Below are 13,455 nucleotides of genomic sequence, written 5' to 3'. Positions count from 1 at the left end.
TACGGGGATTTGTATATTTCCCACCATTGTTGAAATTTTAACACAATTTACAATATACAAAAAAGCCCTTCCTTTGATAATTGTCAGTGCACAGCTTGGCGTATTGCTCTATTCCTATTAGAAAAAGAATAAGGGGTAAACAGAAGTTCAGGGGAAGCCTGCCAGTATGTGCTGTGTGCACAGAAATCAGAGATGTTTTGTTTGTTCTTTGTACACTTTATTAAACTCAATACGTTTTGAACTTCCTTCCATGTATTTTATTGTTCCCCAATGTCTTTTCAGGATAAAGCTATAAGTCCATTGTACATATCTACCTTGAGTAAACTACTTGCTCCTAACGGCAGACCTACACCATTAGATATTTTTAATAAGTTAGATATTAGAGTTGATAAAAACATCCTGTTAACTTGACTTTGATCAGGAAAAAGCTGTTTTGTTTGAAAACTGATGTGGCCAGAGTGTAGGGGTGAGTCGTTGTAGTAAACCATATCAGGTCAATGTTTCTTGTGTACCACAATCTAATCCCTAACATAGTCATGTAGTGTATGTAGTGTATGTACTGTAGTCTAAGGCCAATTTCAGGGAAAGCCAGGTAACTTATCTGTATGTTTTTGGGATATGGCTGGAAACCGGAGTGCTCGGAGGAACCCACGCACACAGAGCGAATATACAAACTCCTTGCAGATAGCGCTCTGGCTGAGATTGGAGCTGGGGACACAGCACTGCAAGGAGAGAGTGCTAAGCACTTTATTGCAATCAGAGGTGCTGCTAAGGTTTTTATGGCCTCAAATGAAATGTAATTTATGGTACTCCCCCACCCCCAATCAGTGGCCCTTTCTCTTGTAAAAATAGGTAGCCAAAGGTGCCCCACTCCCAAAGTAGGTAGCCCTCCAGAGAAGGTAAGTAGCCAAAGGTACCCCCCCAAGTATAGGTAGCCAAATTGCCCCCCCCCCCCCCAGCATAGGAAGCCACCCCAGTATAGGTAGCCAAAGTGTCCCACCAGTATAGGTAGCCACCAAGGTGACCTCCCAGTATAGATAGTGCTCCCCAGTATAGGTAGCCAAGGGTGCCCCCCCCCCTCCCCTTGTATAGGGCATTGGTGTCAAAGGGGGTATTTAGCTCCCTGCTGCCTCCCCATTCCCAGCACTCACAGACCCACAGATCAGAAGCAACCTGAAGAAACGAGAGCAGTGCACAGTAACTGTGGGTTACATTTCAAATGCAGGAACTGATCAATGACCTCACTTCTGTATGTGACGTGTACTCCATGGTCACTGCGCCACTTTCCCCTTTGTTAACGTTACCACTAACCAGAGGTTTGTGTGTGTGCATGATGAAGAGGCAGCGATGGCCATACAAATCACAGGCCATGTGGTCCCAGCAGCTTGGGAGGCCCCTGCTGTGGGTGAAGCCCCAAACAGCCGCTTAGTTCGCCTGGGCCAAGCAGCGCCCCTGCAATCGTATTTACTTTTAACGTTTATACTGGCATTGTAAGACTAACAGATGTGTAAAAAAGTTATTTCAGTTTTGAGTCAATTTGTTTTGTTTTTCCAGATCTTCCCAACATCAGCTCCATTTGATGGCAGCACTCCGCTGACAATATGTGGATGGGATTTCCTTTTAAACAAAGATATTTTTAGTTATCAGGATATCTCAGTTGTTATTGGAAAAAATAAATGTAAAATAGATACAAAAAACAGCAACAGTCAAAACAAGTAAGATTCTTTCTCTTAGTTTGGTTCTTCGTATAGTTATTATTATTATTGTGTTGAAAGTGGCGTGGGCGCTCCTCCACCCTCTATATAAATTGACAGAAAAACGTAGGATGGATCACTATACAGAATGGGGGTACCTCTCCCCTTCAAAATTGTATACATATGTCCATACAGCGCTCACACCCCAGTTGCAGGAAGAACACACAATATTGTTCACATAAAGTCCAGATAAAACAAGTCCCAGTATCTCCAATAGTACACTTCACTATATGACTGTAGTATACACTCACCAGCGTTTAGTGGCTGATGTACCGGTATTACAGATCAGCAGTAAGCGCTTTTCAAATCACTTTTCTTCTTAACGTCTTCCCTCTGCATCCATAGACACTCGAGAAAAAAATACAAAAATGCCAACGATAGCGTAATCAAGTTTGAGATAGGATCTCCTGTGCCCGTCACCAGATGTGTGCACAGTGGGAAGTGGATAAAATGCGAGCTCACCAGATAGCGTGGCTGATTATACCATAAATCAGCTATCAGGCTTTAGTGGGTTATTATCAGGCTTTGGTCTTGCTTCACTCGTTCCTCAAAATAAAGAAGCGTGAAATAACATAGCATAAATCTGTATAGGTCTTAAACTCCTCTATTGTTCTATGTATGCAAAAGTGTGTGCACCCCTGCACCCTGCTATGCACACCGTGCCACAACTGTGTCACAACCAGCTATGACCAGTGTTTATACACTCCTTCACTGAGCTTTCCACCATACATGCAAGATAGAAAAACTGCAGGCTCACCAAATAGTTATGCCGACCGATCAAGGACCAGCAATACACACTTGAATGCAGATATGGTAGCCTTGTAATGAGTAGCCTGGTAGTATGCCTGAAAAAAAACGAACACACCGCTCCCATACCGTAACTCCGTATTTATTCCATTTAAAAAGCAGAAAAATTGCACTCACATGTCATAAAAGGTATATGCACATTTAAAATTCCACGTAGGACGTCCTCATCACCGCTCCACTAACGCCTCCTAGTCTGCCGCCTTAGGCCACACCCTACCGATTTCGTCAAATGACTCATCAGGGGCTTAGTGGCCGGCTTCCGACTGGGACGCTATAAGCTGTATCTATGTAAATTACTTCCGGGAGCAGCAGCTTCCTATTCTCGCGATACCCTACCTATTGCCTAGCAACGTGCTACCTTACTTTCATATTTACCATTCGTCCTCCCTAATCTTTTTAGATCTTTCTATAAAGTACACGGCCTGAAAAACGGCCTCTAAACTAAACACTTCTCTCACTGTCACTTACTTCCCCTAGAGTATTTTTTGTCTACCTATCCTCGTCTGGTAGTTATCCACTTATCCAGGATAGGTAGACAAAAAATACTCTAGGGGAAGTAAGTGACAGTGAGAGAAGTGTTTAGTTTAGAGGCCTTTTTTTTAGATCACTCAAAAAAAAAAAAACCAGTGAACGGAAGAAATATTTTCATTAATATTACATAATTTTTATACTACAACACGTGTCAGTGTAGAATAATGTTGTATGTTTCAGGTTGGTCTGTAAGCTCAGCCAAGAACCTAGTGCCAATTTCAACATAAGAAGCAGTGTGTCCAATGGAAAGGAGGCTGTGAACTTCACTACCTTTTCTTTTGTTGTAAGTATCACTCTACAGCAGTGTTTCTCAACATTTTATAAGTGTGTACCCCTTTTAAAACCCTGTACTCATCGAGTACCCCCTAGCATAGTAAACATGATCACAAGTACCCCTTGACAAATATATATTTAATCGTAGTACATGATAATTGGTTCTAAACAATGTGCAAGCATTTATTATTGCTTTTAATTAGCTAAAATACTAATTTGATGTTGTTTAAATAAGAATTATAATTTTCTAAATCTCTATCTTGGTTAAGTATATCAAGCCCGAGTACCCCCTGGACCCATCAGAAGTACCCCCTGGGGTACGCGTACCGCATGTTGAGAACCTAGGCTCTACAGCATTGTAACTTTTATATAGATCCTCTCTTTTATGTATGATCTGACACCGCATTGTTTTTTTTATCACTAATTCTATGCACCACCAGTCCCTGATTAATGTATGTATTAATTATTAACTATTTATTTTATTTATGAATTTCTTTTCATGACAGAACCCTGTAATAGCAGGCATTACCCCCAGTTATGGACCTCAGTCAGGAAGAACTCTGCTTACCCTGAAAGGACACTACCTGGACAGTGGAAAGGACAGGAAAGTCCTTATTGGGGAAGATGTCTGTACCATTAAGAGGTAAATACAAGCAAACCAAAGCAACTGAAATTTAATTTGCTGTTGTGCATCAAGGACAGATAAGCACTCTGGCCTTGGGTGAGACACCGGACCCTGTTCCACAGTGCTTCTAGTCTAAAGGGAGACTCTCTGCACATCAAGGCTTTTAACTAAACTCAGTTAAAGTAACTGAGGCCTGTGAATGCAAGCATATCATACTTAAATTCTAACACGAATCAAGGTCACTATTATCTAAAGGTGACCAAATTTAGAAAATATTAATATATGAACATGTCAAATAAAGTTAAACAAAGGATTTCAACATGTGAACAAGCACATTCCAAATATAGAAGATGTACTGTAGGATAGGCCATCTCAGAACATATTGCTATTATTACATAAATAAATATTAAAGCCCCCTTCACCCAGCTAAACAGGAAATATATGGAACAATTCCTTTATCAACATGCATTCATTTTTACATTCATTCAAGTTTGTTTTTAGTGCGTTTTATGAAATTAGTATACAATATTAAAGTTTGTGTGTGAAGTGGTGGGGTATCAAAGAGGAAATTGACTGAGGCTCAACATATGAATCACTAATGTGGCTCAGCTTCTAAAGAGCTCACACTGACCCGTACTTCGTGTTAACAGATAAGAATACTTAGCAAAATCTTCAAAGTAACTTTGAAACGGAGTTTGATCTAACGATGTAGAATTCCAGTGCTGTCAGAAATGTAATTACCCATGTTCTCTCTGCAATGAACTTATTTTCTCACATCATATTCTATAAAAACAGTTCTTTATTGCACCATGTTTATTCTCTCTTTCAGTGTTTCCAGTACTGCCATTGAGTGCTACACACCAGGCCAAAGAATTGCATCTTATCCAGTTACATTGAAAATTGACGGTGCCCGTCGTAAGGCAAGCACAAATTTCACATATAAAGAAGATCCATCCATTTTTAAAATACATCCAGCAAAGTCCTTCCTTAGGTAAATGCAAGCAGTTTCTAGCTGTTTTATTTAAGTAATGAACATGTGCTAAAAAGTCATCACATTGCAGATGAATTGTAAACAACATGAATAGCGAAAAGTACAAAAATTCTAAGTTTGGAAGCAAGGCTTCAGAAATACTTTATGTGCATATTTTCAGATTTGACTTTAGAAGAAAATTCCCCTTGAAAATGAAAGATTCAGATATGATTGGGCGTCATGTACATAATCTACTTACATGCAGAAAGGAATAATGATAGTTAAACCTGCTTATACTAAATCAGACGTCTACCAACAAAAGTAAAATTGCAGCTCAGACATTGCATTTGTCTATGTCTGCAGAGTAGGGATGATCAATGAGATGCAAATAATTCAGAGTTGATGCAAGATTATGTAAATTATGTATGCAAATGGATGCATTTTGGAAATTGACATTTTCAAACATATATTTGCAATATTCCTACTCCCCACCCAGGAGCCTGTCACTGTCCTTAGAACTAAGACCCCACTGCTGCTGCCTACTCCTGGCTGGAGCTGACTTCCACAAATGCCATGTGCACTTAATATATTGTTCATGTTTCGGAGCAGGAAGAACCAGAACTAGACAGCAGCAACATGGTCCAGGCAATCAGAATTATTACAGTTGCCTATTAGGTGAGATGGCCACACACACCACTACACTACACAAAATGGCAATGGGAGCAGTGAGAATTGCAGTATAGTACTGACCTAGTCATCACCAACCCTACTGATTTTTTTCCCCCTGTTTATGTTTTAGATACAGAAAGCACCACTGAGCATGCTGTCAGAAATTCACAAGTCATAGTGACAGAGCTGAAATAGAAAGATGTTGTGATTGGGGTTAGAATAATGTTTTGTCACATGTCTCCTTATCGGATAACCAAGCACAGGGAAGTTTAAGTTTGTCCTGCAGTGACCTCAGTCACAGCATCTTCCCTATGCAAAAGTGCCAAGGTCCTGCATAGCTGTACAAACAGAGACATCACTGAAGTGGTGACGGATCAGAGAGGCCCTGTTTAATTATCTTCACTGACAGAAATAATTGCACAAATGGAAGATGGCAGGGGTCCACCAGATTGGGCAAACAGCCAGCAGAACAGATATTTGCTAATGGCGAGGTTTGAAGTTCTTCTTTGCAGATTTTGATGACTGATACTGAAAATCGTACATATGAACAGATAAGTTATATATATGGTATATTGCTGTTCAGCAAGTCCATCAAGAAGCAATAACTACATTTAAAACAGTACTTTGTGACTGCCTTGGAACCTGTAAGACAGCAGGAAAAAAGAACACTGGGATAGAACAGTAATGTGAAATTAGAAGTGCAATGTCTCGAGAATGGTCAGACATACCAGACACTGGTGGTGAAAATCATGAAAATAGCTGCCCAATATGTCACTGCCTGACACCAACTGAGAGCAACATGATACCCCATGGACTGTATACCGCTTATACTGCCCCCCTATACCCTTCTCCCTCATGGACTGTATATCCCAGCCCCAATACTGTCCCCTATATCCTCCACACCCCTATGGACTGTATACCCTAATTTCCTATACCCCTCCCTTATCCTACCCCAACCTCCCCCCCCCCCCCATGTTAATGCTAATAGTTTGCTTTGGCACTGCTATTGTTTTTAGTCCTGCCAATAAAGCTTATTTGGATTTGGCATGCACGACCTTTGTGCAGTTAGTATGGTATAGCTAGTGCCTGAAAAATGTGCAATCCTTTCCTGATCTGACAGTGATCATTAAATGGACCATTTGAAATCTCAACATTCTTATAATCACTGATTTATTATTAGTACTATTCTTTGGAAGACAGTTTCAGGTTCTGCAGAAGGTCTGCAGGAAGAGGGATATGTCTTGCCATCCGTAGCTATTAGCTCCATAGCTCATTATTCAAACTCCAACATTGCCTTTTCCTGAATCCTGACTGGAGGTATTATGTATATCATTTTCTGAGAACATCATTTTCAGCTGGATTGCAGTTGCCTTTTCAGTTTTCTTTTACAAGAATGGTAGAATAACAATGGGTCTGCAGATGATGAAACCTGAACTTGTGGGTAGTCCACTCTACAAGAATAGCGATAAAATTTTTATTTACTCTAGAAAAATCCAGCAAACCACAATAGTCAACGTAATTATTGGAAGGATAAGCCAAATTGTACATTTGGGACTTGTGCCTAGACTAATTACTTACAACATATTTAAATAATTGCTATTGCATTTGGCAAGCAAGAAAATGCATAGCTGTATGTGCACAAGTTCCAGACAATAATGACAACACATTTTATATTGCATTCACCAAAGAATATTACTTTAGTGGATCAACATCACAAAGTAACTGAGTGTCATACATTATCGTCTAGCTGTAGTGGAGATTATAGCATGCATTCACAGTACAAAGCTCCTTTGTTAGGCCAGTTATACACTTGTAATGAACTCATGAAGGGGACTTGTGCCTTGAAAGTTTGATATGATATCTACCACAATTATGTTGTACAATGTGCCTGTGTTTCCCTAAGAAAAAAAATATTCTTATCAAAAAAATTCTATACATTTCAGCTAGGCTCACAAGTGCTCTGTTGCATTGCAGAATAATTCTGCATTTCAACTCACTGCCCATACAATTCTATGGGGCTGTTCACAGTACTGAGTTGTAATTGATCACATTATTCTAACTCGTTGCATGCAGGCTTTGCATTAGAGTCAATGGCCTCAATTCACTAAGATCATGCTGGAGATAATAAAGCAAGAGAAAACTTACCTCCACACAGTAAGAGAGTTATCTTATCTCTTCATTCCTTAAGTTACCTTCTCTGTAGTTAATTTACCTCCTCTGTAGTTAATTTACCTCCTCTGTAGTTATTTTCACACGCAGTTAATAAACAGTCTGTCTTTAACTGTGGAGTTATTTTAAGGATTGAAGAGTTAACTTAAAGACAGAAGAGTTAACTTTAGGTTTGCCTGAGGTAAAATGTTTCCTGAATACTACATGCCTTTTCACCATGGTAACAACTCTAGAAGAGTTATTAAAGACAGGAGATAAGCTCAGTGAATTGAGGCCTATGTCTAGTCTTAATTGCAGTTCACATACATTTGAACACATTATAACAAACGAGTTATAGAACTGACCACTGTGAACCTAGCTTTTTTTACACATATATACCTATTCTGTGTGGTAACTGCTGTGGAGCGCTTCATGAGTTCACTACAATAGCTTGTATTGACGTCAGCTACTATAGGGGTAGGAGTTATCAGCCCAGCTGATGCATACGCACCCCCACTATACACACAAACTGTCAGGATCCCTTCTCTCCATAAAATAAATGTTCCATTACAGAAACACCCACAAATATAGGTGTGTGAAGTTTGACTTCCTAGCAAAGCCAGAACCAATGTCTTCACCAAGGAAATGAGAATTTTAGGAAGTAATTTACATAAGCCTTATATTGCTGCCATGGTTTCTAGCAGGATTGCTAGAAAGTAATGCTGCTCAAATCTGCCTGAGGGCTCAAACCCACTAGAAGACTTTTCTAAGCGCTATTGATTTGAAAAAGCTCTTGTTAATGCAGTGCTATGGGGGTATTTATAAAATCACATCACTCAAGTGGGATCACACCCATAGCATTACATTAGCAAGAGCTTTTCAAATCACAAAGTGCTCAGAAAAGCTCTCCTAGTGGGTTTCAGGCCTGAGCAGGGCCGTTGCTAGGATCCTAAGAGATCCGGGGCATTCCAGCTGAAAAATGGGTGGGGCAATGCACCAGAATGTGGGTGTGGTCATGGTTGGAGTCAAATTTACACAAACGTAACAGCAGTCTCAGTGGGCCTGCCCAGCAAAATATTGGATGAAGCAGCCTTCTCCATTAATACAAAAAAATAAATAAATGCAGCATATCACATAAATATCACAGTTTGTCTGGCAGTCCCCCCATAGCATTTCCTGACCTTCTAGTTGGCCCTATTCACATACTCCCACAGGCCACCCATTGAGGCACCACAACTCCCAGCATGCCCCCATAGAATAATCACAGTTCCCTGCATGCCCCCATAAAGGCACCACAGCTCCCAGCATGGCACCACAGCACCCAACATGCCCCCTTAGAGGCACCACAGCACCCAGCATACCCACACTGACGCACCACAGCTCCCAGCATGCCACCATAGAGGCTCCACAGATCTGACTCTGCCTGGGGGACATCCGGGGCACCCCAGAATAGATCTGCGGCACGTGCCACTGATCTTTGGGGCAAACAACGCCCCTGGGCCTGAGTTAAGTTCAAGCGGATGAATTTTGTTGGGATGAATGAATCCCAACATTTGGAGTAAATTTATCAAAGTTAATGGGGGGGGGTGGGGGGGCGATTTGGTATTTAATTTGGTCCGTGAAGAGTAAATTAGAGTATCTAAATGAGTAAAAACAAAACGAAATGGTAAGCCCACCACATGGCTGAGGAACATTTTGTTCACAAAAATCTGCACATACTTTGTGGCTTTGTGAGCAGCATTGGAGAGATGCAGTCCTTCAGTTTACAGCTACATGAGCTCTCCTACTGCTGGAGAGGCTGTCTTAGAAGCAAGCTTATGGTATGACAAAAAAAAAACATTTTTTGACACCATACATTAGCAGTGTATACTTAATACCTTTCTTTTTTTAAGAATGGCAGTAACCATTTGTCTGATTTTCCTGTAATTATGTCAACACTGGTCAAAAAGTTTTAAGAACTGTAGATCTAGAGCTAGATAGAAGCAACATTGGACTATACAATAGAAATGTTTAAGAAATACAGCTTCCTCCTTGGTTTGCTTGTTAAAAAAAGTATTACCTGGCACTCCATTAGAAAGACATGGCAGGATAAGGCTGGATTCACAGTGGTCAGTTGCATAACGCATGTGTTAAAATGTATGTGAACTACAACTGAGACTGGACATAGACTTTAATGCAAAGCCTGCATGCAGTAAGTTAGAAAAATGTTATCCATTACTGTGAACAGGCCCATAGAATTGTATGGGCAGTAAGTTGACATGCAGAATTTTTCTGCAACGCAATTGAGCACTGTGAACCTAGCCTTAAGCACAGAATGGTTTATTGGTAAAATATGTGAGATCATCATAACTTGGCACTTCTTTTGCATGTTATGGAATCTGCACAAAACTTGTATTTTCTGACACAGAAGGTCAGTTTTTAAACAATTTTTAATGCTACCCCATTATAACTACTATGGACTGTGTTGACAGCATGGAATTTATTTGTATACTTTAGGTCCACTTTAAATTACAAAATGCCTTTTGTGGAGTTGAAATACTGTGTGCTATGTATATTTTGCACTAAAGTAGAGTTACTCTTTAAAAGTAATACTTTAAGACAGATATGTGATTTCACTTCACAAAAGTATCTCCCTTCAGTCTGTCCTACAGTAAGTATCAACCTTCAAATGCATTCATCTGTAATATTAGCCATGATGTTGACCATAGCAAATACCGTAATTTTAGTCTATTTGTGGTACATTCATTTTAAATATTAATTAAAGTCAAGACAGTTGTTAATGTTGATATTGCTATTGTTCTACAGTGGAGGAAGCACAATCACAGCTCAAGGGACAAACCTGAATGCAGTTGCCTCACCTCGGATGGTAATCCAGTTATCTGAACCACATAAGCAGTACAATATGGTGAGTCACATTACTCTGTTTTCCTAGCTCCGTGTTTTTCTATGACCAGGTGCAGATCTCTCTTCTTCCTGGTTAGCCTTAGTTAAAAAACTCAAATGTTTCCTTGATAGTGATTAATGTGTAGTAATTCACAGAGCTTTTTATTTACTGTGCTGTAACTGACTGATTGCATGCAAATAAGCCATGCACCAAGACGTGCATGATCCTTGATCCTTTAGGTGGCACCCTGCTGTCACCATATTTATACAGCTTATTTACACTAGAGACTAGCTGACCTAAGCCCGTTTAAAAACGGGCTCTATGTCTGTCACCTCGCCGCCACCGCAGCATTACAGCGCAAATGCGCGCACACACATGCCAGCATAGCCGGCCCGCCCCCTGGTCCCTCCTGCGTCCTGTCCCAATGGTTGTCAGTGCAGGACATGCGCAATAGTGCAAAAGCACTGACATGGACATGGGACGCAGGGAGACAGGGAAATTATATAAAGAGATAGCAGTACTGAATGAAGACAGAGCATTTCTACACATTAGCCTTGAAATACTGCATTTTCCATACGCCGTGAAGAGAAAGAACACTGCTTATATAAGACCATCACTTTTGGATGCAATCAACCACACACACATACACACACACAAAAACAAAACAAAAAAAACAACAGTACTAAGGACCCTGCCATACATGCTTACATACTGTACTTTAGCAATGCTTACCAAATGTGTCCACCAAAAGAGTAGCAGGTAACCTCACATAAGTACAGGTGGAGCACTGGGTGTTTCTTGTTAAATCTGTTTTTATTTAACAATATAAAGAAAGAGGAGTACAACAGTAGTGATCCGGAGATAAAACAAATCCTGACAATATCATCAGTCGGATACAGCAAATGAGTGCACATTTCAGCAGATTCGTTACATATAACAAGTGCACCCGCAGAAATACAGTTGAGAGAAAGACAGAGACAGAAAAAAAGAAGAGAGAGGATAAATGGTGAGCTCAAAGTAGTACGCCAACTTCATACCAACCGACAAGTCAGAGGAGAGAGAAGAGAAAAGAAAGAGCCACGAAGATAAAGAAAAACAGTATCAACACAATAAAAGAAGAAAAATAAAAAACTAAAACTAAACGGATCCCATCAAAACCAGTTATACGTTATGAAATGCGTTACATCACTTCTCATCCACGTCTGTGATTCTAATCAGAGCAAATCCACATATGTAAAAGCATTGGAGCTGAGGTCCAAAAACTAAACATAGCCTTTAAATTCCCAATCCCAAATTACAAATTAACCCTCTCTGATACAGCCTGTCAACATTTAACGGACAAACTTATACTGTCCTGTCTTCAATACCTAGTGCCCATACATTGTTAACTAACTCAACACTCTGTACATCCCTCAAGACATTATCTTCTTAAAGAGACAAAATTTTCTTTTCTGTTTTTTATCATCCTACAAGTTCCAAAAGCTATTCTAATGTGTTCTGGCTTACTGCAGCACTTTCTACTATCACCGTCTCTGTAATAAATCAATGTATCTTTCCCCTGTCAGACTTGTCGGCCTGTGTCTGGAAGGCTGCCAAGTTCTTCAGTGTTGTGGTTCTGCTATGAACTCCCCCTTCCAGGCCCCTCTATGCACACTGCCTGTGTATTATTTAGATTAGGGCAGCTTCTCTCTTCTCTCTTATCTTTTACAAGTTGGATAAATCATCCTCTGAGCTGGCTGGGCTTTCACATACTGAAGAGTTACAGACAAGGGCAAAGCTGTTTGCAGGAAGAGCAGCCTGAAACTTCAGTGCATGAGAACTGCAGGGAGAAAGAAACACACAAATGATCTCTTGAGATTCAAAAGGAAGGGTGTATACAGCCTGCTTGTGTATGAATGTATTTTCTATGTGTGGACATACTGTACATCAACCTACTTCCTGTTTTGGTGGCCATTTTGTTTGTTTATAAACAAACTTTTTACAACTGTTTTTAACCACTTTTAATGCAGCGGGGAGCGGCGAAATTGTGACAGAGGGTAATAGGAGATGTCCCCTAACGCACTGGTATGTTTACTTTTGTGCGATTTTAACAATACAGATTCTCTTTAAAGGAATCTGAAACTCTATGATTCAGCCACAAACACCACGTGGAAGTGAAAGATTCCTCTGTACTTTTGTGGGAAGAAGTTCATTCCTCCATATGCATAATATCATCAACTACCTCGATCCAGAGATCAGGGATGGGCAAGAGGAACTTTTCAACGCTCTAGCTAGTACTGTCTTTGCGGCAGAGAAGAGATGCCTTAATAACCCCCTTCTTCAAGATATATAACTGACCCGGTATCATCGATAGCAGTGCAATTTCAGGTTTCAATGTTCCCACTGATATGACTGTATATTTGGAAAAACATTTCCCATGAGTGTTTCCGCAATGTTGTTTAAATACTGAAAATATGCATCATTTGTTGATACATTTGGGAAACATTCAATCAGACATAAGGGAACTGAAAAACACAGACAGTTCTCTACATATGACGGAATGTTTATAGGGAATAGAATATAAATTCACTACTCTTTACTACACATCCCTTTTAAGTCATCGTGATACATACATACACGGTGGTGTAGTAGATAGCACTCTCGCCTTGCAGAGCTGAGTCCCGGTTCGAATCCCAGCCATGGCACTATCTGCACAGAGTTTGTAAGTTCTCCCCCTGTCTGCGTGCGTTTACTCTGGGCACCCCAGTTTCTTCCCACATCCCAAAAATATACAGATAAGTTAATTGGCTTCCCC

At 40.3% G+C, this 13,455-nt stretch overlaps 1 protein-coding gene across 3 annotated transcripts in view; it reads left to right on the top strand.

Moving 5' to 3' along the window:
- LOC137563686 (hepatocyte growth factor receptor-like) overlaps window positions 1–13,455 on the top strand; it is a 179,622-nt gene that overhangs the window by 98,044 nt on the left and 68,123 nt on the right. For all 3 annotated transcript variants that reach the window (XM_068276436.1, XM_068276438.1, XM_068276437.1), the window contains exons 6-10: window positions 1,555–1,715; window positions 3,273–3,375; window positions 3,872–4,008; window positions 4,820–4,981; window positions 10,583–10,682. In XM_068276436.1, the coding sequence (XP_068132537.1) occupies window positions 1,555–1,715; window positions 3,273–3,375; window positions 3,872–4,008; window positions 4,820–4,981; window positions 10,583–10,682 (663 nt within the window). The remainder of the gene's footprint in view (window positions 1–1,554; window positions 1,716–3,272; window positions 3,376–3,871; window positions 4,009–4,819; window positions 4,982–10,582; window positions 10,683–13,455) is intronic.

This window comes from Hyperolius riggenbachi, chromosome 3, assembly GCF_040937935.1.
Source record: "Hyperolius riggenbachi isolate aHypRig1 chromosome 3, aHypRig1.pri, whole genome shotgun sequence".
Taxonomy (NCBI): Eukaryota; Metazoa; Chordata; class Amphibia; order Anura; family Hyperoliidae; genus Hyperolius; species Hyperolius riggenbachi.
The sequence above is the reverse complement of the archived record's forward strand: the minus strand, read 5'-3'. Positions and strand labels throughout refer to the sequence as shown.